This window comes from Clupea harengus, chromosome 14 (assembly GCF_900700415.2).
Source record: "Clupea harengus chromosome 14, Ch_v2.0.2, whole genome shotgun sequence".
Taxonomy (NCBI): domain Eukaryota; kingdom Metazoa; phylum Chordata; class Actinopteri; order Clupeiformes; family Clupeidae; genus Clupea; species Clupea harengus.
The window spans coordinates 16078762-16106544 of record NC_045165.1 but is presented as its reverse complement, the minus strand read 5'-3'; the positions used below and the strand labels follow the sequence as shown (position 1 = coordinate 16106544).

General features: G+C 44.7%; 3 protein-coding genes across 5 annotated transcripts in view; 1 reads left to right on the top strand and 2 right to left on the bottom strand.

Moving 5' to 3' along the window:
* Window positions 1-11774, top strand: part of LOC105908184 (formin-like) — a 78248-nt gene extending 66474 nt beyond the window's left edge. Inside the window, exons 16-19 of the mRNA XM_042709836.1 lie at window positions 1386-1437; window positions 7107-7256; window positions 9142-9223; window positions 9780-11774. Of these exons, the coding sequence (XP_042565770.1) occupies window positions 1386-1437; window positions 7107-7256; window positions 9142-9223; window positions 9780-9824 (329 nt within the window). The 3' untranslated portion in view covers window positions 9825-11774. The remainder of the gene's footprint in view (window positions 1-1385; window positions 1438-7106; window positions 7257-9141; window positions 9224-9779) is intronic.
* A 1374-nt stretch (window positions 11775-13148) lies between these two features.
* Window positions 13149-15597, bottom strand: grem1b (gremlin 1b). The gene is made up of 2 exons (XM_012836786.3): window positions 15187-15597; window positions 13149-14568 (listed from the first exon to the last, which is right to left on the bottom strand). The coding sequence occupies exon 2, from the start codon at window positions 14565-14567 to the stop codon at window positions 14016-14018; it is 552 nt and encodes a 183-aa protein (XP_012692240.1). The 5' UTR covers window position 14568; window positions 15187-15597; the 3' UTR covers window positions 13149-14015.
* A 4530-nt stretch (window positions 15598-20127) lies between these two features.
* arhgap11a (Rho GTPase activating protein 11A) overlaps window positions 20128-27783 on the bottom strand; it is an 8686-nt gene continuing 1030 nt past the window's right edge. Inside the window, exons 2-12 of one of the 3 annotated variants that reach the window (XM_031580096.2) lie at window positions 27163-27233; window positions 26902-26998; window positions 26541-26797; window positions 26109-26272; window positions 25486-25626; window positions 24971-25045; window positions 24332-24505; window positions 23790-23904; window positions 23554-23662; window positions 22648-22798; window positions 20128-22229 (exon numbers count right to left, since the gene is read on the bottom strand). In XM_031580096.2, coding sequence (XP_031435956.1) covers window positions 20737-22229; window positions 22648-22798; window positions 23554-23662; window positions 23790-23904; window positions 24332-24505; window positions 24971-25045; window positions 25486-25626; window positions 26109-26272; window positions 26541-26797; window positions 26902-26998; window positions 27163-27233 — 2847 coding nt within the window. In that variant the 3' untranslated portion in view covers window positions 20128-20736. Of the gene's footprint in view, window positions 22230-22647; window positions 22817-23553; window positions 23663-23789; window positions 23905-24331; window positions 24506-24970; window positions 25046-25485; window positions 25627-26108; window positions 26273-26540; window positions 26798-26901; window positions 26999-27162; window positions 27234-27783 lie in introns of all 3 variants that reach the window. The other 2 variants (XM_031580095.2, XM_012836661.3) reach the window with 2 other exon arrangements.

Below are 27783 nucleotides of genomic sequence, written 5' to 3'. Positions count from 1 at the left end.
CACACACACACACACACATTCACACACATACACACACATACACACACGTTAGACAGAAGGACCTGAGGCGCCAGAGCACCCCTGCTGTGACTTTCGCCATTGGTCCTAGCACACCCCACACACACTCTCTCACCCGCCCTTATTCTGCACAGATACTCCTTCATGTCCTTCATTAGATTACATTTAAACATACACACACACACACACTCTAGCTGACACACACATATACACTCAAATGCAGGCTCACTTACGTGCTAACACACATACCCACGTGTACACGTTAACACTTTCACACACAGGTACCGTCACATACAGACCAGACACACAAACACACACACCGAAAGAGAGAGAGCGAGAGAGAGAGATGAAAAAAGGTAAAAAGGAAAAGGGGTGGTTGTAGCTTAAGCTCACCCACTCCCAAAAGACCCCCAAACCTGCCTTTGAACAATTTTTTGGAGACTTCCCCCTCTTAAATCTTCAAGTGGGAAAGGTGCCCCCATCATTGTAAAAAGGATGAATCTGGAAAAAAGCAATAAATCTGAGATCACAGGCTCTCACTGGCCCTAGATAAATTCTTGCACCTCGGCCGGGCCTGCCGCACACATCTGCCTTGCATTTAGACACTTTTACATGGCTGGCCTCTACAGGAGCCTCCAGTTCCCAAGCCCTGACTCCTCTCAGTCAGTTTACACACACACACACACACACACACACACACACACACACACACACACACACACACACGCACACCCACACGCTTACAAGCACACACGCATTCATGTAAACATCATATAGTCCCACAAACATCATAAACACATGCACATGCACATCTGTCTCTCTCACACACAAACACAAGCAGTAATCAGTCACACATACATTGTTATTGACACACATAGTCATTCAAAAAACATACACAAGCATTTTCACAAGTTCATGCACACACACACACTCATACACACACAGAGGCTCATACTATTAAATATCACATACACAGTAGAGTACCAAATATGCACAGAAAAACACACGCAGGGACACCTTGTCATTCACGTTACTCTGTTTATCGCATGTCAGGCCATCCCATGCCAGTGATAAGCTTTACTCAGCACTCAGTACCAGTCACTCATCTATGGTAGTTTGCTTATAATCAGTCTTGCATTTAGTGGGCAATTTAAATGTCAAAGTCTCCATTACGCTTGTCTCGACAATACGGCAATATGTGTGTCCCCAGACGAGGCCTCATTTGACTTTGGGCAGGATAGACCCAGAAAAAGCACCTCTTTGCACTTTACAATGCAGTTCTCATGGGGAACACCATTTAGAGTTCCTGTTTAGAATGCTGCTGAGTACTAATGTAGAATGTCTGTGTTTGTTTGTTCTCTCTGCAGCCAAGTCGGAGCACACTGCGGAGGATGAACGACTGCAAGCTGCACAGAAGGGGTGAGACACACCTTCCCTGTCTCCCCTCTCTCTCTCTCTCTCTCCCTCTCTCTCCCTAAAGCCTTGCATTCTTTCGTCTGGGGCCTGAGCGCTACCTCTCCGCTGCGATGGCATATCTCTGTAATATCTTACAGGCTGTCAGTGAGAGGCTCAGTGGCAGTCTGTCTGGGCTGGTGGAACGCAGCCAGGAGAATATATCTATTGTCACTCAGGCATCCCATCAGTGCTTATTTAAGCTTGTCTCAAGCAGTCCCCCGGGGCATCAGATAAAACTAATGTGCACAATTTGTAAATCTGTCTATAGCAATTAGCATCCACTCGATAAGGGATCCTCACTGATAAGGGGGGAGATTCCAGGCGAGGCAGGGGAGGTGTGTGTGTATGTGTGTGTGTGTACTTGGGGGGAGTATGTGTGTGTCTGGGTGTGTGTTTGTATGTGTATATGTGGGGGAAATGTGTGTGTGCGTGATTGTTTATGTATGTGGGGGAGTGTGTGTGTGAGTGTGTGTGTGTGTGTGTGTGTGTGTGTGTGTGTGTGTGTGTGTGTGTGTGTGTGTGTGTGTGTGTGTGTGTGTGTGTGTGTGTGTGTGTGTGTAGAGTGATGGAATAAGGAGATGTGACTTCCAGACTCACACTGGGGCTCCTGGGCTTCTGCCCCCATAACCCCGGAGACTCCACGGCAACCTCCTCTCGACAGGAGGCTTGGAGGGTTGCCGAGGAACATCGCCGCAGACACTGCACCCCCCCCCCCCCCCCCCCCCCCCCCCACTGTTTTACCATCACAGAGTCCGTTATCAAGGCCCTTATCTTCTGTGTTTGGTACGGCGAAAACCTCACTGCTTATTACAGCGCACGCACAGATCGCCTAGGGATGATTTATACCGAAACATCCAAGTAGACGTTTCTGCTGCCGAGAGGCGATATCTGGAACATTTCATACTGTAGCTGCAGGAGAAGAAACACTCACGCTGGAAAACACGCTGGAAAAAAAGTAATGGATTATTTTTCCTTGTCTAAATAGACTGAAGAGTTGTTGCCATTCCAATTGGAAGAACAAACTCCAGATAGAATATGAATGTTCCCGCCCCTAAAAAGAAAGTGGAAATGTTGAAGCCATCAACAATTATTGTGCTGATTGGTCGGGACAACATTATAATTTCGAAAGAGATTTTCAAGTGTATTGTGAACTGTGGCCAAGCGTAGAGTTCTTTAGGTAACGCAAGAAACATCCGTCACACAACCTCATACTCTCTGGCACGGCATCTCTTCTCTTCTTCTTCATACAAATTCTGTTCATTTGTGCATTTTTGTCACTTACAAACACAATCTTAGTCTCGCATAGACATGCAGACTGTCACACAACCAGTGTGCTTGTATGAGGGTGAGTGTTTGAGTGTGAGTGGGTCTGTGTGTGGGCGCATGGGTGTCTGTGTGTGTGTGTGTGTGTGTGTGTGTGTGTGTCTGTGTGTATGTGCGTGCGTGCGTCTGTGTCTGTGTGTGTGTGTGTGTGTGTGTCTATGTGTGTGTGTGTGTGCACGTGTGTGTGCCAGCTCCTATTCTGCTCACACCCTCTTAATGAAGGTGCTGAATTCACTGATATTGATCAAAAGCTCCCAGCGGCTCCACGGGCCCTTGAAGGACTTTTAATTTGGCTTTAATTTCGGGACCCCGGCGTCAGCCCCCAGACCCCCACGCTCCTCGCTCCCCTGGCTGTGGGCTCTCTCCCCCCCCCCCCAACATTCCCATAGCCACACGTCGTTAAGGTGACACGGCGGTGATGAATACGAGCCGGCGGGCCACTGGCCACTGGCCACACGGCAGCACAGGACCTGAGCTGGGTGGGCCGCCCTCAGCACTGGCCCCTCGCCTCAAAGAGCAGGGATGCTGCGCTTCAGGAGATCTGGCTCTGTGTGGGTCGCAGAGGGAGAGAGAGAGAGAGAGAGGGAGTGAGAGAGGAGATAGAGGGGGAGCGAGAGAGAGAGAGAGAGAGAGACAGAGAGAGAGAGACAGAGAAAGAGAAAGGAGGGGACAGAGCCAGAGAGAGGCAGCAAGTGGGAGCGTGGTGTACATCAAGATGTATTGTCTACATATCACCCACCCAGACTGAGAAAGGCATGACACCCAGGAGAAATAGTAAAGCCTTCATATTCAGTGTGCTCTAATCACGGACACCAGTTGAATAAGCTTGAACTGCTGCCATGAAGGCTAGCAAAAAAGGAAGTGGGGGATGATTGAGTACAACACATTTTGATCATCCACAGTTCACAGACCTTTCTGTCTTCTGCCTTCTATCCATACCTGCTAATCTCTCTCTCTCTCTCTCTCCCTCCTTTCGTTAACTTACCCTCACCTTTTATTTTAACGTTAGTTCTCTGTTTGACACACAAATCACTCTGTGTACATTGCTTACATTCCAGCATTGAATAGCACCAGGGTCCTTCATAAACTCCATCAAGCTGTGCAACTGTAAATAGAGGAGGAGCCATTGCGTTTTAAGGCCATCTTTACAGCTCTATACCGTACACTGGCTGTCTGTTTGAAATATAGCCTGGACCCAGAGCAAACCTCAGCACTTTATATACTTGTTTTGTCGTCGTAAAGCGCAGACAGCTTTTCCCCTGCTGTTGCGTTTATCATGCGATCAAATCACAAGCGTTGCAGTATTTATGTGCATTGTAACATGCGCTGTTGCGTGTTTGATGTGTAACCCTCTTTGATCACTCCCCTGCTGTCTGGAGAGAAATTTTGTATTGTCAACATAAGTCCCTGAGCATGAAACTTGGTTTATTTTGTGTTGCACCAAGGTCATCCAATGGATTCCTCTTTAATGGATCAGTTCATTTTTCTCTCAGTTTGTTGTTGTTATGTTTACATGACTGGAGGGGACCCATCACTCATGTGCTGTGCCTGCACTAAAGGAGATCCATGCGTGCTCGCTGCGACTCACAGAAGAACCTTAATTCATGGTGATTTATCCACCACAGAAGAAAAAAGATGCTCAGGACAGGAATATAAACTCCCCAACGGGCTGAGGCCCGTCTTTAAAATGCACATGCCTTTTTCATTTCTCGACACATATTTTTTAAATACAGAACAACAATGCGAGTTCCTCCGTCTGAGTTTTTCCCTCTGAGAGGCGTGCTTCAGGCGGGCATGTGCGTCACAACAGTCGTAAACCTTCTGACGGACAGCAGTGTCGTCATGGCAGCGGCACAGGCTGACCTTGTGATCTGGGCGATGTGGTTGCCGGGGATGCAGGGGGTGGGGGGTGGGGGGTGGGGGCATTTCTGCAAGCTCACAGCAGAGTGAAGCAGAGGTGCTCTGTGATTTGTGTCGACGCTGACACCTGACCCTCACGGCTGTAAAAGCAGCCAATAGGAGATAGACACCATGAATCACGCGCGAGCGTCCGGCGGCGCTTCTACAAAGGACTTCAGAGAGGGCCGGGAATGCCGGCGGAAAATCTGGCCCGGAAAATTAAACACTCCTGTCTTCCGTTCCCTCCACGCTCCTCTCCCTCTTTCCCTCCCTCCCTTTCTCTCTCCCTCTCTCTCTCTCTCTCTCTGTCTCCCTCTGTCTCTCTCTGCGTACGTCTGGAGATGCTCTGCTCAGGCATGATGGACGGCACTGCCTCCGGCCCTGTGTCCCCGCACATGACGGATAACCGGGAATGGGAAGCATCTTTGCCATGGAACGTCTGCAGCACACATTGTTAAGCAGCGCTTGTTCTTCCTCCTCCTCCTGCTCCTCCTCCTCTCCTCTCTCTTCCCTCCACTCTTTCCCCTCTTCTCACTCTACCCTGCAGCAACATGTCTTGCATTAGCGTTGCAACAGGGCATAACCTATGTGGAGGCCAGGGAGTCTGTGTGTGTGTGTGTGTGTTTCAGTGTGTGTGTGTCTATATGTGTTTGTGTGCCTCAGTGTGTTTTCATGTTGAGGGTAAGCGCGCGGGTATATACATAATCAGCATATATAGCAGTGCATGTGTGTACAGTACATGCTTGCATTGCCATGTATCTGTGTGTCAGTGGCGCTATTAGACTAAGCCCCTCTGGATCAGAGCAGTGTTGGGCTGGTAGGCGTGACCACCTCCGGATTAAACTCTCTGTAATGTCATGGGGCCCCAGGGGAAAGCCCTCTGCCTCTGGATCCCATGGTCCCTGCTGAGAGCCTACACTCATCCCTCATCTTTGGCTACATCTGTCCCACACCAACTGCAGTGATGGAGCTGTAACTATGGCAACAGACCTGCACTCTGAGGAGTAAGGGTACAATCAAGAATTTGTTAAGGGTTCTTTGGTTTGTCTGTGTAGACCAGAGGAACCGTTAGTTCTTTAGTTGAATAAAGATGCCTCTCATTGCCGTCAAACCTTTCAGCGGGAGATCAGTTTTATCACAACTTTTAACAATGAAGAACCATTCACAGAACCAAAGCAAGGACTTTTGTTAAAGAATTTTCCGTTGAAGCTTTGTTGAACCTTTTGGTTTTTAACAATCCCTTTCAGATCACCTATACGAACAAACTTCCTCAGTGACCACTCCCCAAACCTGTGACTGGGGTTCAGGGAGAGACGCCCCACGTATAGAGGAACGTATAGTGTGTCTGCATACAGGAACCAAACCAGAGGTGCCTCAGCTCCACTACTAGAGCTCAAACCAGCAGGAAGCATAGCTAACAAGACAAGGAGAACTGCTGACAAACTGCATGACATCACCTGACTGTGCTTTCCACTGGGTTGCTCAAGATAAACCACTGAGGTCAAGAGTTCAGATCCCAGGCAGAATACATAACTGCTAGTGTGAGTGCAGCCACTGCACAGTGGATAATGTCGGTAATAAAAGTGTACACTGAATATCTGAAAATCTAATTTGAACATAATTTTATTTTGTTAAGATCTTTATCTGAGTTCAAAGTGGCGAGTAGTGGCCTTGGGTAGAAGCTAAATGGCTGTGCACATAAACACAGGCCAATACCATTCACCTCTGAGTCAGTGCTTCTGTAATCAGTGCTGGATTTGTGTAATTGTAAATATAGCTCAATCTAATTTTGTTTGGGATGGCTTATCTGACGGCTGCTTCTGATGGGAGTATTAATAGAAGCCCAGGAGAGTTTTGTTAGTAAAAACTGATTAGAGCTCTCCTAGCTGGACTGCAGCTGGTGTGGATCTTTCTCTCTCTCTCTCTCTCTCTCTCTCTCTCTCTCTCTCTCTCTCTCTCTCTCTCTCTCTTTGCTCTGGTGATCATCTCTCTCTCCCAAATGGCCCCCGCTCGCTCTCTTCCTTCCACGTTTTCTCTCTCCCTCATCCAGTGCACCCCACCTTCTGCCCAGGTCAGGATGATTATAGCAGATGAAAATGTCTGCTTTTTGAACCAGGCTCAAGACTTCACTCACAGGCCTATCTCACTCTTACTTTATCTGCCTCCCACTGTTGCCTTCTTTTTTCCATCTCTTCTCTATTTCAATCACCCTTTTCTTTCGCACTCGCTCTCTCTCCCTTTCTCTTTCTGATTTAATAGCTTTTGTAAACCATGGCCTGGCCAACGGTACAATGTGCCAGGCTTTTTTTTCCTAGCGTAAAGGTTTTGCCCGAAAGATTTGCAACCGAATGACCAGGACTTTCCCCATTTGTCTGTCTCTCTCCTCGCTCCCCTCTCTCTCTCTCCCACAGATTCCAGGACATGGTAAACTACTACGGGCTGAAGCCCAAGTCCGGCGAGAAGGAGGTGGCCCCCAGTTACGTCTTCATGCTGTGGTACGAGTTCTGCAACGACTTCAAGAACACCTGGAAGCGCGAGGGCAAAAACATCTCCAAAGAGCGGTGGGTGGATGCCTGCATCACCTTCATAACCGTCAAGGCAGACAGCTTATCTTAGGTCTAAGGCTATCTGCCGGTTTCAGCCTGATTAAATTTATAATTTATCCATCAACAAAGAATGTTGTCTCAAGTAAAGAAGCCTTAAGGCCTGAACCCTTAGAACAAACACAAACAAATGCAACATTTGGGCACCCCTGGATAAATAGTATAGTGACATTTTGTTCATTAAGAGAAGGAACTCCTGCAGGAAATAGACTTTTACAAATTATCTACAATTATTTATGCAGTGTGAACTACAACTGAAGAAGACAGTGGCAAGGAAAAGCTCCTTCACTCATTGCCGTCAGTAATCTCCTGCGTTTTTCTCCCTACTCCTCAGAGATCATAGGTGTTCACAGGATCAGGATTTGGAGTGTTTGAAATGAGCCATTCACACCATGACTGACCAGAGGGATGTATTTCCCCCCCCTGAACAGTCTCTCAATTAGTCACCATAGCGCCAGCTGCTTTAACACAAGCCAGATTGCCTGCCGGCCTCGCGTCTCACTGTCACACATCACGCCAAACGCTCCCAAATGGGCCCAAATGAAACCTGTGGACAGTGTGTAGACAAATGAAAACGAGTACTTTTCTGGGTGGGTTGGCAGCAGGGTGGGAGCTGTTATGGAATTTTTTTTTAGCAAAAAGCATTAAAGAGAAGTGAGGCTGGCCCGGCCTACGGCCTGGTACCGCGTCAAAGCCTGGGGCTAGATTTATGGTGTCGCATCTGACCTGGGGCATCCTGTAGGGGGTGGGTGGCGTCACATGGTAGGGACAGTACCATTTCTGCTGGACCCTAGGCTTTACAGACAAGGGACTTTTTAGTCTGATTATTAGACTAACAGATCTGCCAGACATCGGTGAAACATTATCTTGCTTACTAATCCATCAGTTTGTAGATTGATGAACTCTAACCCCCCTACACACACACATACACAAACGCAAACATGCCCAAATATTTCCACCCAAACAAATCTGTGCATTTGCAATCATAGCGTCTTGTATAGATTAAGCGAGGCATGAGTAGTTTCTCACCACTTTGTTTACTGGGCACCCAAGCCTTACAATGCCCACAGCTGATAGTGCTTATGTACAATTAACTTGATTTAAAACACAGCCTACACTGCCCATTCAGCCGTAAAACTGAAATAAGGTTTTTAAACTCGCGACCAACTGTCATTTTGTCCCTTGTGGTGTCACCACAACTGCGGAGTAGAAGGGTAACTGTCACACAATGAGTAGCCCAAGGGACAGTAAGGGTAGACAGTCACAAATCAACATCTGATGGGAAACTTTACGATGCGAACTTTAGGATGCGAATGGACCCCCCACTTAAACTCTGCAGCTTAAAAATGTTGTTTCGTTTCGTTTTCCTGCCCCCTCTCTCCCTCGACGAAAGAAGAGCCAGTTGAGGTGTGCTGCCACTTCTCCGGCCCACTGTTGCGAGACTACTTTGCTCCGAGTCTCCCACTGATTTATGCACGTGAACTTTGCAGAAGCCTCTTGTTGGTTGTCATCAGGAGACACTACAAAGGACCCACACTCTCTTGGCTGCAACCAAATCTGAGCAGTCAACTGATACGAGCTCGCTCAGTCTTTTCTTCTGTTGCGCTATGACACAAATGCGGTCACTGATGTTGATTGTCCCCATATGGCGTTTTCCTGCCCTGTCCCGACTGGCGGGATAGAGACTACATGTCCCTGGGTGCTGATTGAACTGTAACGTGAGGATATACCTATTGCAGTTGACAGTTCCCTATGGGCAGATGCTTATCTATAATGCTGCAGTGTGTTTTAAATTGGGAAGATGGTGGGTTGGGGTTTCATGACATCACTGTGTGTGCTGCAGACTGAAGGAAGCGCAGCAGACTGTTCAGAAGATGACTGCAGAGAAGAGGGTGGAGACTAAAAAGATCAATGCAAACAGTCTGGTGAGAGACTCATTCTCTTTCTTCTCTCTCTCTCTCTCTCTCTCTCTCTCTCTCTCTCTCTCTCTCTCGGTCTTCCTCTCACTCTCTCTCTCTCTTCCCCTCTCTCTCTCTCTCTGTCTAACTCTTCTTCCCTCTGTCCCTCACCTTTACATTCTGTCTCAGTCCCTCATGCCCTCTTCTTTCATCTGTTATCTTCCTTCTCCTTTTTTCTCCCTCCATCATCTCTCTTCCTGTTCCTGACTGTCTTGCTCTCTCTTTCTCTCAGTTCATCGACCAACCTCTCTGTCACACTACCTTGGTCATTGTCCTCCCCTCTTTCTTTATTCCCTTTCTCCCTCTCTGACTCTCCCTCCCTACTTCTCTCTGTCTCTGTCTCTCCCACTCCCTCTCTCGCTTTCTCTCTCTCTCTCTTTCGCTTTTTCTCCTTCTGAGAACTCGTCTTCTTGGCTCATCAGTTGTTTCCCCAGCTTTGTTTGATTTTGCCCTGCTTTGCCAAATACCCGTTGATCTTTTTCTTCATTTAATAGATGACATTGTCTTGCTTATTGACTCACAGAAAGAGAGACTACGCCAGAAGGAAGCAAGTGTGCCCTCCAGCTGAGAGTGGAGAAAGAGAAGAAATAAAACAAGCACTACCATCTTCCCTCCACCATATGCCTCTTACTCATACCTCAGCCTTCCCAGTGCACTACAGAGGACCCACTGCATACTCCATGTAACAGTATGCATACTGTATACTACTTACAGTAGACATCTCCTTTGCAATGCAGCTTCTTTTGCACATAGAAGGACCACCATGCCTGGAAGATCCAGGAATCTGTAACTGAAACACTGGAAGACTTTTGGAGCTTCAGGGATTGGTGGCGTTGAACTGATGATGATATGATCGATCTCGCTCTCTCTCTCTCATGATTCTTCATGCTTGTAGGCCTCCTTCTGTGGTGCTGGGGACATCTTTCGCTTATCTGCTTGTCTCCTCATCAAGGATGCAGTTCTTATCAAAATAAATCAGCACTGGCAGAGACATTTGAGACCCAGTACCTACAGGTGTTTGCATTGAAGAGCTGGTGGAGACCAGATCAACTTTATCAAGCTAAGAGGAGCATAGCAGAAAAAGCAATCATACTAGCAGCAGTTCGGGGCTTGAGAAGACAAGAGCAATAATAGGTAAATATGTTAAAGATGACCTCTTTAACTTCATTGTAGCCATCCACATGTCTGCGACCCTGAGTTCATACTAGAGCTACTACACTACCAATGTGTATACGTTGTTCTCTGATGAAAACCCAGGAGTGTCATTGTGGATGGAAAATTTGGGTGTTGCTTGTTTTGGTTTTCTTTTTTTTTCCTTTTTTTTTTTGAACCAGACTGACCCCTACTGGAAGACAGCCAGACATCACCAGACTGGAGTTCTACAGTGCCTGGTTCTTAGAAACTTCATGACTGTTCATCCTCAACTCAAAGAAAATCTCTCCATTAGGATACAAGAGCTGAACTTGTTCGGTGCTTCATCTGGTTAACAAAATATACAGTAGCGGACTTTCAACCTTCAGACAGATCTCTGTCAAGTTCAAATAGGTGACATTTGTCCTTTTTGTCCTCATAATGTGTAAGCCACAGTCCTAAAGCACTTTCCTGCTTTCAACAGCTGTTGTTAGTTTGTCGTGTTTTCCTTTGCCAAAACGTACCTGATCAGATGTACTGCATTTTTTGCACTTCTTTTTGAACTCCTATGCAATTATTTGATTTTCTTCGCTGTAAAAAAACCTTTGTGAATTCACACCTTGTACTAAAAATCATATTCATTTTGATTTTTTGGAAAGATGGATAGTATATTTATTTTAACTAAATATTTCTATTGTATGCTTTTAAAAGTTAAATAATAGTAAAAACCTTCATGAGGTGACATGGATCCATATTTATATGAAAAGGCAGGAGATTTATTTTTTTGCCAAAATGTCAGTTGCCTAAATTCTGAGGATTTAATTTTGTTTGTGACTAACCGCATATATGAGAATGATTCAGACATGTGGAATATACAGTATTTGTTTCTTCACCATAGTCCCTCAGTACAAACAGAGAAACAGGATGGGCCCGATCCATCCAGGACTTTGTCATTAAATACATGTACATACATAAGGCAGACATGACCATGCATACAGTACCCAGCATTGCCTTTTACAATGTTTTATCATAGGAATACCAAAAAACTGCCTTTTGTTGTATCAAACAATTGCACATATCAAAAATATCTATCGGATGTACACTGCATCTAATTCTGTATTACCTCGGGCAGGTTTTGTCTTCTAAATCTGAAATATCCTCCAATCACAGCTGAATGCGGAACTGATCTGGCCCGGCTCTGGCGGAGCAATCCTTGATTCGTTCCGGTGTCAGAGCTGCTACCTACGTATGTTGTCGCTTATGCTGCATTTTTAGTTCTGTTGTCGGACCCTATAACATGTTCCTCTGTGGTTTAACACTCTTAGCCTCTCTTCAAATGTCAAAATGAACAAATAAATATGTCACTATCAGTAGCACGATGATGAAACGATGTGTTGCCTCGTTAGATATCATTTCATTGGGTTTGGATACGTTGTTTTCAACATGTGTTATGGATGAAGCATGTTATTCAACTATTTCGTTTTCCTCAGCCCTGTATTAGGCTTAAAATCAATACGTTCATCTTTGCATTTATCTTACGTAACTGAGTCCCCACTGAGAAAAAAGAGGCAAAATGATTGCACATGGCCTTTAAGAAACGTTTTTAAAAACCTTGTATATGGTTAATAATAACATATCCTGGAAAATCTCCTCTGGAATCATGCGTTTGAAATCTGTGCAATATTTCAACGCAGCTCTGTCAAACTTTAAAATGACGTTGAGACTTAAAAATAAAGTTACTTCAATTCTATGGTGCGTATATATTTGGATCTATCCATCACCTCTTCAAATCACTACCAGGCCTGAAAGTGACCCTATTTTGGAAGGAATTTCCTCAGCAACCATCGGGAACACAACATTGTCTACATACACCCCTCACATGCTACCGTACCAAATGGAAGACAAAATATAAGATACGACGGATATTTTTATCAAATGAAAATAAGATGTTCAGATAAAGATCTGGATAGGCTATGAGTTCCGTGGAGCCTTTTTAGTGCAGAATACCCTTAATGGTGAATTCCATGGGATAGTCAAGAATCAATCTAGTGTCACAATTTTCGCACGTGCCGCTGACATCACTGATTTAAGACACTTTACCTACTTGTGGGCACACCGTAAAGCTAAGCTGCGCAATAACCGCTTTATTCCACCACGATGCGCTTCGAAAGCCTGTTAAGAAAGAGTGCTACGAAGGATTGTGACGTTAAATGCATCTTGATTTGTAGATGGTCTGATTGGCACAGAACATGGTACTCTTGTTTACTTTGACTGTCAGAGGCAGAGGGGCCCTCTGCAGTATTGTAGTATGCAAGTTGTGCAAGGCACAAAGTGAACATCACTAAAGACGAGAGATAAGAGCATAAAGACCTTGGCAACTTTTGCGAGCCAGTGGAGAGCGTTCCATAAACCTGGATAACATCGTTTGAAGAGATTATGGAAAGGGGCGATGGGCCTGACATCTAATCGAGTCTTTTGTGGTCTTTCCTCATAAATTAAACCGTTTTACGACGAAATGTATCCAAGGGTCCAAGAAACATATAAAAGTCACAGCACGGGTCTGGCTCCGAGCGAGAAGAAAGTAACCCATAGCCGTGGAAGATGTTTTTATTTGGTGTTTCGGGTTAACTTGATGTATAAATGCGCTGCATGAAATCGGACTCGTTGCTGTTTCGGAGTAATTTATGGTCTTCTAGAGAACCGGCTGTGAGGTAGATTGCCACAGTGGGTATGTAACACAGAATGAAAAATGTCGCAGGAATGGTAGAGCGAAATACGTTTTCCGTTTTATTGCTGTATTTTCATTAGCATCGAATAAACAGCAATCCTGTTGTGCATTACAACAATATATGTGATTACCATATAATAAACACAATAAACCGTGCTATCTACAACATTATAAACATTCTGTACAACTTTAGAAAACAAAATTAAGGAAGAGACACCAGCACATGTTGCTTTTTCTCGTATAGCCAAACTAATGGTGGTTGCATTTAGATTTCCATTCCATAAATACCGATCCGAAGAGGCTATAGGCTATAATTGCACAATAATCTGGCAATATAATTGGGCAATGGAGATTCCGAGAAATTCGTTTAAACATTCTTATATGTGTCCCAGATATTAAATAAAATCGCCATACTGTTTCTCCAATTCCACATAGTGGAAATCATAAGCAGTAAATTCATTTCAGAGGAGGGTAGAGAGGGAGAGACCACGCCACAGTAAGTCTGAGAGGCCAATAAGTTGTCTTTTAAGGCTACCCCCAACGTGTTTGGCTGTTTTCACCGACAGACCATAACATAGTCTCCTTTGGCTTCCATGATGCAATTGACCCAACTTTTAATGCATCCCAGAGTGAACGTGAGTTAAAGATGTGTCGGTCTGTCTGTCATTTTGTGTCTATGTGTTACTTGCTGTGTCCATCCGGATATTGAAGTGCCAAGTGAATTAGTGGACGTAAAACTGCGTCTGGAGAGAAAACTATAGTGAACATGATTTTCTATCGCGTGAGTATGAAACCAGTCTCCTTCTCTGCCATTGTATTAAGGTTTCAGTTTAGACAAGATCGTCTCTGAATGTTTCTCTCTGAAACCCCGTGCTTGCTTGGTGTACCGAGGCATCAGCGTTAGTCCAGGTCTATAGAGATGCAGCGACACTGCTTTACGCGCTGCACGCGCTTCTTTTTGGTGGGCGGCTGCTGGTCCGGGCAATTCAAAGTTAGAGTCATGGTGGTAAATCGCTTTGGTTTACAGAAAGAACATGACTGAAAGGCTCCCTCTTCTTTGCGGACATGTCTAGGAATGTAAAATGAATTGCACTGTCCGTAGCAGAACCTATTAATAATGGTGCGGCTGATGCAGCCTTCCTCGTGGATGGTTTGCTTCAGCGGTTGGGTCTTGCACCAGTCGAGTTTGAGGTATCTGCGTTCGGTGACATGTAGCGCCTCTTGGCTGGACTCCAGCACTTCGTCGGCGGATAAATGGGGGCCCTTTCTCCGTCCCTGGGAGCCAGAGCCCGCCTGCGGTGTCTGAGGTTGCTGCTCTGATTCGTTTGGGTTGTTTTTGTCAGGATGAGGGATGGCACCTTGGGATCCTCGGTTCCGTTTGGAATCCGCTGGATAGGAGAGAAGCCCCACGACGAAAATCATGCTGCAGAGGACACGTGCGGATGCCATCATTCTTGAAAGAGATAAATTAAAACAACACATTACATCTATGATGGAACTGAGCTAATATTCAATGACTAACAAAGGTTTCTAAAATAACGTCTGTGCCATACCTAATCAGATACTAAAACGTCGTTTGTAGTAAATACAAATATATTAAAAAAAACTTTCATCACATTTTGACACTCACATCTACATGCAAGCTTAATGCGCCCCTTCAGGGTACCGTTACTTTTACTATCCATCAATACATCTTACGGTCACAGCATATGCCATTCATTTAGGCTTATAGTGTACTATATAAACTGATAAAAACTGCGCGTCGAGGTAGGCTATTCATATCATCTGGATGCCCAGTTTGTAAAAATGCACAGTGCGTACAGATTAACAACCATAAGAATATCTGAAGTGTGTTAGCAGATTAACAAATGCATCACCGAAGTGCTGACATTAACTTCAATAACCTGATCTGTACCTATTTTTTTTTAGAAAATGCAACAGATGTCCTGCTAATTGACACCTGCACCGTGACCAAAGAGGTTTGGACGCAACAGCGTGTGATAAAACGCATAACAACCGTGGCATGCAAACAGCTTTAAGGAGTCTGTAAAAGTGTTAAAAAGACGCTCACCTGTCAAGTAGTCGAAATGCTAAAAATATAACGGTTTGCTGTGTTCCGTCCAAGGCAAACCGCGGAGAGAGTTGCTAACACAGAGGACCGGACAGGAGTAAGCCACGGAGAGAGTCTGAAGCTTCTAACGGTTCCATAGAAAGAGAGGTTGGGTTTTTAATACAAATTGCAACAGCGCCGGACTGTCTCCTTTTTAAATGTCTGCCAGCTGAGATGTGCACAACAGTTCCCCCACATTATTGGCTAGGCACGATGTAAGGAAAATCAAAACTATCCGCCCACCCGACACTTCCCGAATCTACTTGTAGGGAGCAGACGGCAGCGCACTATCTAAAGGGAGGGTGTATGAGTGCTGAAATTGATTTAATGGAAACTGGATTCCGTGGTTCTGAAGGGCGCAGTTTTTGAATTGGAAACCTTGGCTTAGAGTCTACCTTGATGATTATGCAGTGTGTTTGTGAATACAGTTATGTCTGTTATAATAACATGATTCTACTACAAAAATCACTGTTTGCCTCGCTTGAAACAGTTAACAACACGCATTACACTAATGGTGGTTAAGAAATGGAAAACCATATTATTGGTTAAAGTTTGTTTACAAAACCTTGTCTTTATATTGTTTTCAGAATCGAGGTGTACAATCACAATCTCTGACACCATTCATTAATTGTATTACTTTCATTTATAATTAATTATTTAATTAGTTAATTAGTATTTCGAAAAATAGTTTTTTATGGCTTTCATGAGGAACCAGTTCCAGTGAAATTCATTTTTGATAGTCTACTGCTTCGCGGAATCGAACGTACCTCCAAAATTCCACCAATATAAGGTCAATACGCAATAGCGTTTTTCCTGTTAGTAAAAGCCACATTAAGTTTTTTGTCATAACACTGGAAAATAACAGATATTTCACGTAATAGGCCTACTTTGTCAGTGCATAGTTTACTTGACGTCTCAAGATATATCCTCTTGGAAGTACTGGAGGGGCGAACGCCAAAGAATTTCTCAGCAAAAAAACGCAATAAATCTTTTCCTAAGCACTGGGTCTTTGTTTATTTCAGTGTGTTTATTAAATTTCTTTAAACCCTTTTAAAATAAGCTTATTTTAAACCTTGCTCAATTCCGGATCTTCGTGTGAAATCATTGATAACTGCTTTGTTTATGCTGCAATTTGTCATGTCACGACAAAATGAAGTTCCCGATGGCATAAAATATGAAAGGGCAACACGAAAATTGTTTGTCTTAAAATAAATCAAAATTATGATGAAATATGTAGAATAAATGTACTGAAGTCAATGTAAGTGTGATATTAATTACCTTCAAAGCAGAGCATTAAGAAACTTGTATTTCCTTCACGCTGATACATAAATAAAGTATTCAATTCAAAATACAGGTTCTTTCAGATTGTAACTTATCTAGCCTATAACTTCAGTTTGCATTGAGCATAATGGGGCTACATTTATAAACTCATGAGACACTTTCATCCAAGACAAATCAGTTAGTGCATGCATTTGGTTTTGCCCTATATCCTGCCAATTAATTTCACTTTATTTGAGACTGTGAGCCGTTTTTTAACGGTTACATGTCAAGCAAAATCAGTGGAATCATGATCAATCTGATGCATGTAGTGAAATTCTGGCCCAATTTATATTTCAGTTCCAAATCCATATGTGAGCATTCTTGATTAATAGCATCCAGTACCCTAACAATTCAGAAGTACTAGATTACCTGAATCTGGATTAAATATGTTGTGGAAAAAAAATAAACCCTGACAGTTTAGAGAAAGGAATGCCCACATCAACCGCATTATTTGAAAACTGCGGCAGTCGGCGTCCCCCAGGTTCTCTGTTCCTGTGCCACAACAACACTTCCCGAAATCCCGCCGCCTCTCTGCATCCCCCATGTGCTCAACACATGGCCCCCAGTCACGGGCCCAAAGTCTGGGAAGCTTTCCCCCCAGCAGAACAACTGTGAGGCACGCTCCATACTCACCCCACCACACAGCACATCACATCACAGAAGCTACAGAGTTGCCCTCCTCCTTCACTCAAATGTAAGGAACAGACCTTTGTATGCTGGCACCAGGGCTGGTTTTACTTCAGTATATGGCCACTGCTGCTGACAGACTTCAGACAGGCTGGTAGCCACTGGAGTGGGCTCATTCGCACTGAAGTGGACTAACTTTGGTTGAGGTACACACTTTCAATGGCTCTGTAGCCATAGGAGTGGACACATATTAATTGTAGTTGAGGTTCACTTGCAGAGAGGGCTTGTTTCACTTCAGGATAGCCACAGCAGCTGAGACACTCACATGAACTTGCTGTCATAGAAGCCGGCACGTAGCCACAGAACATAGCCACAGAAGAGGTTTGGTAGTCACCAAAATGGGTTAACTGTAGTTGAAGGAGCACAGGGTTTGTTTTTATCATGATGTGGCCACAGCAACAGACACGCGTTAAACAGGCTGGCATCCAGGTTCAGCCACATAAGTCAGCTGGTAGACAGATTTATTTGTGCTTTAGGTACAGGGCTTGCTTATCCCCAGTATGCCCACTCACCTCGCACTCTTCACTTGTAGTCACAAGGAGTGGGCTGGTCGACACAGAGGAGGTTGTTAATTGTGGTTAGGTTGAGTGAGGTTGGCAGTGGGTCTGTTTTACCTTGGCCACTCAGATGGATGGGTAGTTATAGAAGTTGGTTGCTGGTTAGGGGTTGTCTCTCTGTGGCCACTGTTAGCGCATACTCGACTTACTACAAGGTAAAAAAAAGGTGGTGGTGGTGGCATGGTTTTATGCATTTATGCATCAGGGGTGTGACAGTTGATGGGGTTGGAAAGGCGGAACTAAATAACCACGGCGGTTAGTGAAAGTGTGTGTTGGGAATGGGGGGAGGGGGCTTTATAAATGTCCAAATGAAGCCCCCCGCCCAATCCAGAAAGGTAGGTCTCAAATAGTGCTGTGCACATGGTCCAAAATGTGATGCTAGCCCTGATTTGAACGGCCTTAATAATACACTGTATGGATCACACACAGAACAGCACACTGTGGCCTATGAGCAGCAGAGACAGTATTATAGGTGATGCCTTTCAAATCATTAAAGAAAAATTGTATCAATCACTAAAATTGAGAGACTGGCAACTATATGAGGTTTGCCATTATGACATTACATCGAACCTGCAGCTGAGCAATCAGACTGAGATGAAAAAGCTCTGTGAAATACAGTTATAACCTCCCTGCAATGGTTTAAAAATAGTACTGTAGCCGCTGAAGAGGGGAAAACCAGTGACAGATCGTTTCCCTTTTACTGAGCTATGAGTATTTGTTGTTCCAGTCCGCCTCACTAGTAATTAGGTTGTGTAGGAGAAAGCCAAATTCCTCACAAATCCCCTTTAATGGAGACGAAACCATCCAAAACATTACAATCTACAAGGCCTTTAATAACGGCGGGACAGCGAGAGAGGCCCCAACCATGCCTCATTACGCACTGGCGGATCCGCGCACGTCCATCTCCTGGGGAAATTGCCCCGGAGACTTGGCCCGAGCCCCGACGAGCTTTAGAACCAGGCACAGATGCTGCCAATCAGCTCCGGGTCTTGGACCTTTCCCCAGGTATACTCCCTGACCCGCAGAAATCGGGGATCGACCGCGCAGGATCTGCGCCTAGTGCAAACTGGATATTCTCCTCGTATATAATCGTATCGCAATTAAGCCTGTTATCTGTGTATAGAGGGTGAATTCTCGTAGCGCCGACAGCGAAGGAGAGGGATCTGTTGCTGATGAGCATGACGCGAGGCGTACGTATTAGGTCATCCCTGCTGCTTAGGCGGTAAACCACCGTAATAAGGCTATGGGAGGTGGGCGGCAACTTCAAACAGGTCATTGCCGTGACCGTAAAGTTCCACAGGATCTTGACTAGCATCCTGCATATTCCTTAGACTGTACTCACAGTATGAACTGTGGTTTTTGTGGACAGTTTGGTTGTCAAGGCTGACTTGAGCAAATACATCACAACTAGATGCGTGATTGTCAAAGCTGTAGTTCCTGTGATCATATTCTGAAACAGCAAGGGTATAAGAATAATGACGCGTAAAAATGGCACCGGTTGGCACGTGATGCAGCACGTATTCGCTTGCATGTATTTTGGGCGTTAGGAAGAAAAGGAGATGATCCAGTTGGACCTGACTTGCACATCTGTTTCCGTTCTCCACTTAAAAGTATGAATTTTTAAATAAAACCTGAAGTTGTGACAAAGCTTAGTTGCACATAACATCCGTGTCGCACTCTCCGACACACACAAGTGTGTTAAAGTACCTGTCATCACATACCTGAAATTACATTCCGGTTCTTGAGGTGTACATGATTGACAGGTAAGTGTTGTCCAAAAAAGGATAGCCACCAATCTAAGGAAACAACTGGAACTGGCAGCAGCATGCAATGCAAGGTACAAAGCCGCGGGAAGAGTTATACATTATAACTGCACGAGCCTTCTAAAATGTGCTGTAATTACCCAACAACACTGCGGTTCAGTGTCGACTGAAACTTCCACTGTCAGATTTGCATTGTACGCTATATTTCTAGGTGAGTTTTAAAGAAATGTCATCGTCAACATAAAATATATATTTTAAAATAAGATGTTAATGTTTGTTGAACTCCCAGGAGCGGATTCCTTAGGACAAGTGATGTATGACATATCGTTGATTAATTCCACAATAAGTGAGGCAAGGCGCTCATGACCATAACACGAAGGTTTGCTTTTAGAAGAGACATCTTTAAGAGTAACCTAGAACTGAAATTATGTAATGGGTCAAAAAGAAATGTTCAGTTCAGTTGTCAATGCAACAGGGTCATCTGAGCAATAAAGCTAAGCGTGTCTATGGGAAATGCGGAGGGCACCACCTGGTGGCCAAAACCAGTAACAAGAGGCCAACACAAATGGACAAAGTTGGATTTTGGGATATCATTTATATGGTAATAAAAAATAAAAATCAATTTTCTGAAAACTTTTGTTCCCCCCACTTTCAGATTGCAATTTCTGTTTTGGTATTGAAATATGGGACAGCAAATTTAAAGCAGACTTCAGGAGCTAATACTGTTTGACAACATTTGTTCATAATTTCACCGTTGCAGTTACATCTTCTTAGAAGACTCAAAGAATTCACCAGACATACAGTACATAAATAAAAGCAAATACAAGTAAAAAGTTGCACACTCAAATCCTCTGTGGAAAACACATCCGCTTTCTCTCAAACCACAACACCTACACTCATCCACACTACTCTTCTCAGCACACTAACTCTCTATATTCCTTAACATACAAGCTCTACTCAAGTCTACCTTCAACAGCCTTAAGACTTATACCATAGCATAAACACAAACTTCAACCACATTCACCCAACTAACCATGCTGCTCTACAAAAATAACGATAAAAATAAATTAAGACCCCTGAAACAAACAATAAGTAAGAGTAACATAAGGAACAGTTGAGAAGTCAAGTCACCGACAGTCTCATGGCCGTCTCATGGCACCAGACTCAACAGCAGTGGGAACGTCTCAAAGGTCTATGGGTTTGGTAGCGGACAGGAGCCTGCCCCCATTAAGGGGGTACCTAGGGGAGCCCCTGTAGTGCCCCACTTCTTTCTCCACCAACTGCTGTAGGGACTTGTGAGGGGGCTCAGATGTTTCACTCCTATTGGCTACCGGGGTGTCACCGTTTGCCCTCTGTGGCACCTTATTGGTCACGTCTCCCAGGGCAGGGATCCTAGAGGGGTTACGGATGGAAACCCTCTTTGGAGGGACTGGGGGTCGGGTTTTGGAGAAGGATGGCACCTTGGTGATCACCGCATCTTCTTGAGAGGGATCTGCAAGGAAAGGCTTTAGCTGGGTGACGGTGGAAAGACCAGCGTCCAGGCTGGTGGTCTTCAGCATGGGGCGAGGCTTCGCGAGGGATCCCGATTGGGCTCCAGGTTTTCTGGAGTTCTCTAAGAGGGAGTTAATCCTCCTAACGGACTGGCGTACAGGCGTCCTCTGGAACTTGAGGGGCGATCGGACCCTCTTACCCTGGGGCGATTTGAGAGTGAGCAAGTTAAACCGTTGGATCTGGTCCGCCACCTTCACGACCACGCCTTCCTTGTTTGGCTTGGCGAGCGCAGCCTCACTTTTTGGTTCAACCGTGTCTCGTCCTGGCTTAGAACCTCCACAGCTCTCCCACTGCACCAGTGAAGGTTCTTTAAACAACTCCTGCTGGGCTTTGTGTGGTGTGGACTGGCAGCCTACAGAGTTCAGTCGGAACACCACGGGACTCTGAATGTCCAACGCGTCAATCAGCTGGCTGCAGTTGACCGCTTCCGGCGCCTCGTCCAGCTCATCCAGGGTGTCGCGGCTGCCATAGACGGCACAGGTGGACATGTCCAAGGTCCCCCTGGACTGTTCTCTGCTGTCCCATCCCCCGAATTCGAACAAGGCACTGTCAATGTGAAGAGGGGACAGGGGGACGATTTCGATCTGTCCGAATGTGATATTTTGCTCGTCCACTACGCACTTATAGGCAGGGGTGAGGACACCCAAGCAGCCTTCGCTCTTCAGTGTCTCTTCACTGCCCTTTGGCACAGAGGCCTGGGCCTCACTATGGTGGCTCCTCTCCTGTTGTCCTAACTCCTCCCGTCCACAAGAGGCGCTGTGGTCCTTTACTACAGCATGCAGGGCATTGCCAGACTCCCTGAAGGCCCTATTGATCTTCAGCAGGGTGGGCCCGGTCGAGGAGCCCTCCTCTGCGATAGAACAGGCGCTGTCCAGGCTCTCGGCACTAGTGGCGCAGCAAATAGCCTTAGGGAGGCTGCAGACTGCGGGGGGCTTGGCGCTGACTATGGCGGGCTCGGAGAAGTAGTTGTTCTTCAGGCACACGTTCATGGGGGTGTCAGAGAAGGAGTCGTGCAGGTAAGGTGGGGCCCCGTCAGGCGTCTCGCCATTCCAGGAGCTCCGATAGTCCTCAGGGCCATGCTGGGGAGACAGCAGGTTGTCCTCCGATTGGCTGATGTATTTGGTGACTGGATGGAGACCGGATGAATTTACCCGTTAAATCAATGCATTAACTCACAGAACGACAGAATTCTGGCACTTTTCAGAGTAGTATAAAAGTAATATTTGTATTTAATTAGTTTTGTTGTTGTCTTGTTCTCCCAAGGATATACTGAGGAACCTCCTGACACGGCATGGACCAGTGGATAATAGCATGACATGAAGGTTCAAATGGAATCAATAAATAAGCAAGATATGCACATTTGGGGCCTTTCAATTAACATGCCAAGTAATTAACAGCTGAATTCTTAAGGTCTTAAATTCCTTTTTTTAAATCTGAAAGATTGTTGAACAAATAATGCTTCAGTCTTGATAGGACACTTGATGGGCAAACACTCTCATCTTTAAAAACTATGACTGAAAAAAGAGGAGATGAGAAGGTGATACCTTTACACGCGTGCTTGTTGCGTAAAATAACAGCAGGGCTACTATCAGGCTCTTTGGTGACGTGAAAACTGGTGGTGCTGTCCTGGGTGGCCAGGCGCCAGCCAATGGTCTCTGATCCCTTTGCCACTCCGAGAGACTGTGAGCCAAACGTCTGTTGGAACAGAGGCACCTTCATTTTACTTCTCAACCATGCAGCACTGCATCCCTGATGGGACGCTCATCAACTTTACACTACACTGCTGGACTTTGAAATCTTGTAGTTATGGGTGAAATGTTTTTCATTCCGTCTTTCATTGCAGTGAAAGAAAAACTAATGCTATTGGAATAGTTGGTAAATACATTTTTATTATTTGTAGCAAATATACATATATAGACTCTTCACATTAATTTTGTACATTTAAAACAAATTTAGTAAATTATTAACTAAAGTGCCACCTATATATATATATATATATATATATATATATCTCTATAAAGTTAAACATTACATACATGTTAAACATAAGAGACATTCAATATGCCATGTTTTTTGACAGATATCATGATTAGGGTCAAAAGATTGCATCATGCTAATTTTAGTTGATTAACATTTGGTATACTTACTCAGGACTAATTTACATAAACACAACATCTCAAAAATAATCTCATAGCCAAAGAGGGCTGAAATTAATCCCGCCCCCTATTGCCAATGTTTAATTTGACAGCCTCGACAGAATTAGTGGTATATTTTCTCCATTGATTAAAAGATTAGTGTTAAGATACCAAAATTTGAAAAAGTGCCATCATGCGATGTCTCAACATGTAGATGCAGACATGATTACAGTGAAGAGCTTATTGGCTTGTGGGCATTGGAGTTCATTTCATAACCAGTCCCGTGTGGGGCTTTAGATGGGGGTATGAACTTACAGTCTCTTTGATGCCTTTGCCCAGGCTAAAGCGCAGACGCAGGGACTTCCTGGCTGCATCTTTCTTAGGAACTCTGGGAGAAAAGCAACCAGATTTGCCTGACTCATGCCTGAAAACACACACACAGTTATATTAACAATTACTATGTTAGCATATAAAACTGTGATTTACTCCTAAGAAGAAACCTGCCCACTAGTGGGGAGACTCGAATAATACAGCCAATACATTCATCTCACCTGTTGATCTGATGGGTTCTGTAACTCAGCCTTTTGCTCTTTCTGCGGGCAGAGCTCACCGCCAGTCTGGTGGTCTTGCCCGTAGACACCACTGAAGGAGAACAGGCGCTGTGTACTGTAACAACGAGAGACGCACAACACCCACTCAGCCAAGCACCCTTTGAGCAGCTTTAAAGCAACACTATGCAACAATATTGTTGTTGTTTTCTATAAGGACATATATTTTAATGGTATATGTCCATGTGAATGCTGGATAAACACATGTGTAGCTATACGGGATATGCACCATTTCACGGAACGCCCCGTGAACATGTAGGAAAAGTTTTCGCTGTCCGACATTGCGCCAAGACACCATTTAGGATTGTAGCAAGCTGTCTAAATCACTGCCAAATAGGACGTTTGTGTTGTTGGCAAGGTTTTAAATGCCTTTTAGATAGTTAACTCAATTGTTTTAGGCCAAAACTCCTTACTGCTGCTTTATATAAATATCTATCCGGTAAATAGCAAATGTCAGTTCCGGTTGAATGCTGGCCAGTGCTGACCTGATCCAGGGGTGGACCCAGCGCCAAACAAGACGTGGGGGAGCAGCTCGATGCCCAGGTTCTTCTTGATGGACCTGCGTTTCTTGTTGGAGGACTCGCGGTTCTGGTCCGAGTCCATGGGAAGCTTGCGCTTGGTCCTGGGCGTCATAATCACTGGGGTTGCAGAGGAAAACACTAGAAAAGAACACAAAGGTTTAACCAACTAAAAAAAATTTAAACTTTGGGTTTACAGATTGTAAGCAGGCGAGAGACGGTCTATAACTTCAGTTGTATGGGAGCATACCAGCAGAGAATGACAGAGGCTTGCAGCAGTGGGTGAGAAATCACAGTACTGATTAACGACTTCAAGAAAACAGTAAAGCGTTGACAGACAGAAGCCGAGGAATCTGTTGAAGAACTGCAGGCGAGGCACGATCACATTTCAGCAAGTAAATTTGAAGATTGCATGAGCAGAGTGCACACATAAACACACAGACAACAGAGTCATTCTGTAGGCGCGTAATCAACTACTTGGTTTTCAGTTTCCTCAGATCAAGAAAGCAATGGCTTTTGGCTGCCATTCAGGAACAAGCTTGTTATGACTAATGAGGGCGTTTTTATTTTCTTTAGAGCGTGCGCGGCGACGACCTGAATACCTACCCCTTTCTTCAGACTTGGGGGTGCTTGTAGGGGTTCTATTAACTAAAAACTTATTCAGTGCTCCATTTACCAAATCTGGAACGTAAAACAAAAACTGACACTGTGGTAGTCGCCACAAAGAAGCAGTTGTTTTGCTGGAAACACCAACATTAATCATCTTAGAGGGATCGTTCAGTTAAAAATTAATAAATATATAAGCGTCCTATTAGTCTAAAAGTTCTATTAGTCCTATAGTCCAATAGCCAATCCTCCAAATTATATTTTATCAAAACATTTTGGGCATTTGTGGAGAAATCAAAAGCTGCATATTACACCAGACATGTTTACATTTAGTCATTTAGTAGACGCTTTTATCCAAAGCGACATACAAAGGAGAACTTTTGAAGAACAGCCATTAAGTGACATTCAATGTTCCTTTGATTTTAGCTGAACCATCCCTTGAAAACCAGTGTTGTTAGTCTAAGATGTGGTTAGTTTATGGTTAGAAATCCCTTCTTCAAGCACAGAACTTTTACCTCCTAGGCTGCGCCTCCCGCTCCTCCTCAGGCCTGAGTTGGCACTGTTCTCCTCCACGTGGTCCAGTGGCGGGGAGAAGAGACCAGCCCCACAGCCCAGCATGGCTGGAACCTTCTCCTGGAGGAACTGGGGAACCACACCTGTCACAAGACAAACAGCAAGGCTGTTGTCACATGCTGCTGTACCACTGAACTTCGACTGAAGCGTTTGGAGAACTGAGTGGTGGCAAGACGGAGCTTTCACAACGGTTGACTGAGCTGTTGCACAGCACTCACAAAATTGTTTTGTTTCAAACAGAGTTTGAATGCGTTTTGGTGGCTCAACTAGTGTTGCCGTGCGTTTCCAAAAACAACATAAAACCAACCCAAAATATACACCTATATCATATTACATAAAACTTTACACAAAAGCCCTTTCTAAACAAATTTAACTAATGCAATATTAAACAACAATTTCCTTCAGAGCAAAGAGCAAAGTTTTCCTCAGGTCAAATCAGTGTGAATTGCAAACAACTTCAAAAACCTCGTCAGACCAGCTTTCGAGGCGTTTCCCTTAAACTGGATGGTGGAGATAGCACACTTGGTTTAAGTCCACAGAAAGGTATTTGAGGGCCGTAACATACCGAAGTCCCGCGCATTCTGTATGAAGCAGTGCACCACGGCGGCCTGCAGCTTGAGCTTCTTCTCAGTGGCAGCGTTCATCTTCTCAGCCCCCTCTGCACAGTGCAGGAGGTTAGGGGCGAAGATCACAGACAGGTTACTGCTGTCCATTTTGTTCTCAGCACTCCTAGAACAGGCAACACAAACCCAAGATAAATAAATGACAATAATAAATGACATTGACTAGATCAAAATAAACGTATTAGGTAGATGACTTGTTGCACAAACAGAAATACGACAGTAATTGTATAAACAGACACAGAGGCTAGAGAAGTCCATGCAGGCATAGTCACATACGTAATATGTGAGAATAGGTGAATATATGATATTACAAAACACTGTGCATTAACATAATGAACTCAAAAAAGAAGAAGTATAGTTAAAGATAGAGTCACCTCTGAGACACACTCTGGAGGAAGCTGAAGAAGTACCGCATGGTGTTTAAGTTTCGATCAGGCAGCACGCAGGACAGCAGCATGGTGGCCGAGGTCCGCTCCTCTTCTGTGGGCAGCTCCTGGGCCTTGAGGAAGGACGCGTGCAGCTCCGTGGACAGCACAGGCTCCGGCATCTCCCTGAAGAACTGCTTCAGCAGTGCGGCCACATCCACAGGGAGAGCAGACGACAAGCAGTCCTCACCCTGATCCAGCTTAGCCTACACAGACGACAACACAACACCCCATCCAACCTAGTCAAACAAAGCTCACCAGCCAAGGTCCCCCCAAAGCCGAAGAAAGGTCAGACGGAGCAATCACTCACCCTGAGAGCCTTCAGGCGAACAATGGACCCCGACTTTCTGAACAAACCCTCTGTGTTTGCATGCACCATTAGATATGTGCAGGCGTCCACAAGAAAGCTGGGAACATTGAAGTGTTAAAAGTTAGCTCGACTGACAGAAAATGTTGTCTTATGACATACAACATGCACAGACACACCTAGAGAAAAAAAAATCACTTTATACTAATGGATACAATACAATTAATATAATAGATATAGTTAATGAAATTAAACAACACTCACCTTGGTACGCTGCCATAATCGAGCAGGGGACAATGGGGCAAACCTTCGAGTGGTACACCAAACACTTTCACCTAGGAAAGCAATTTGCACATAGAGGCATGTTAGTACTTCAAACAAGCCAATAGCAATTGCACTGTCAGTTGCTTTGATGAGCCCAATGTGCAGGACACATACTGCATACCTTCAGATAAAGGTCGTTTCAAGTCTAAACAAGCATCCAGTACCCACCTCGGGACGTCCTGACTGCAGTTTGCAACGGCTGAACATTCTTTTACATTAAACAGAGGGGAATTTTGTTTGTTTACGGGCAACTAATGGACTTGGGGATAAGTAATGCATCGTTCCAATGAATAACAGACAACGCAACCACCTTAACAGTTTAACAAGATCCATCGTGTTTCAATGCATCTCGTGCAACCTCATAAAATACGAGCGTTTCCTTAGGGGTAAACAGGATAGGGGGCAAATTGATTGGATACGGCTCTCAAGTGAGTCAGAGACGCGAATTGTTCGACACCAGACGGTTAACTTTACGTTGACCATTAGAGATACACATCTTTACTATTTAATTATTTTGAATAAATAACACATACATAAAATAAAAATAAAACGCAACCTTAA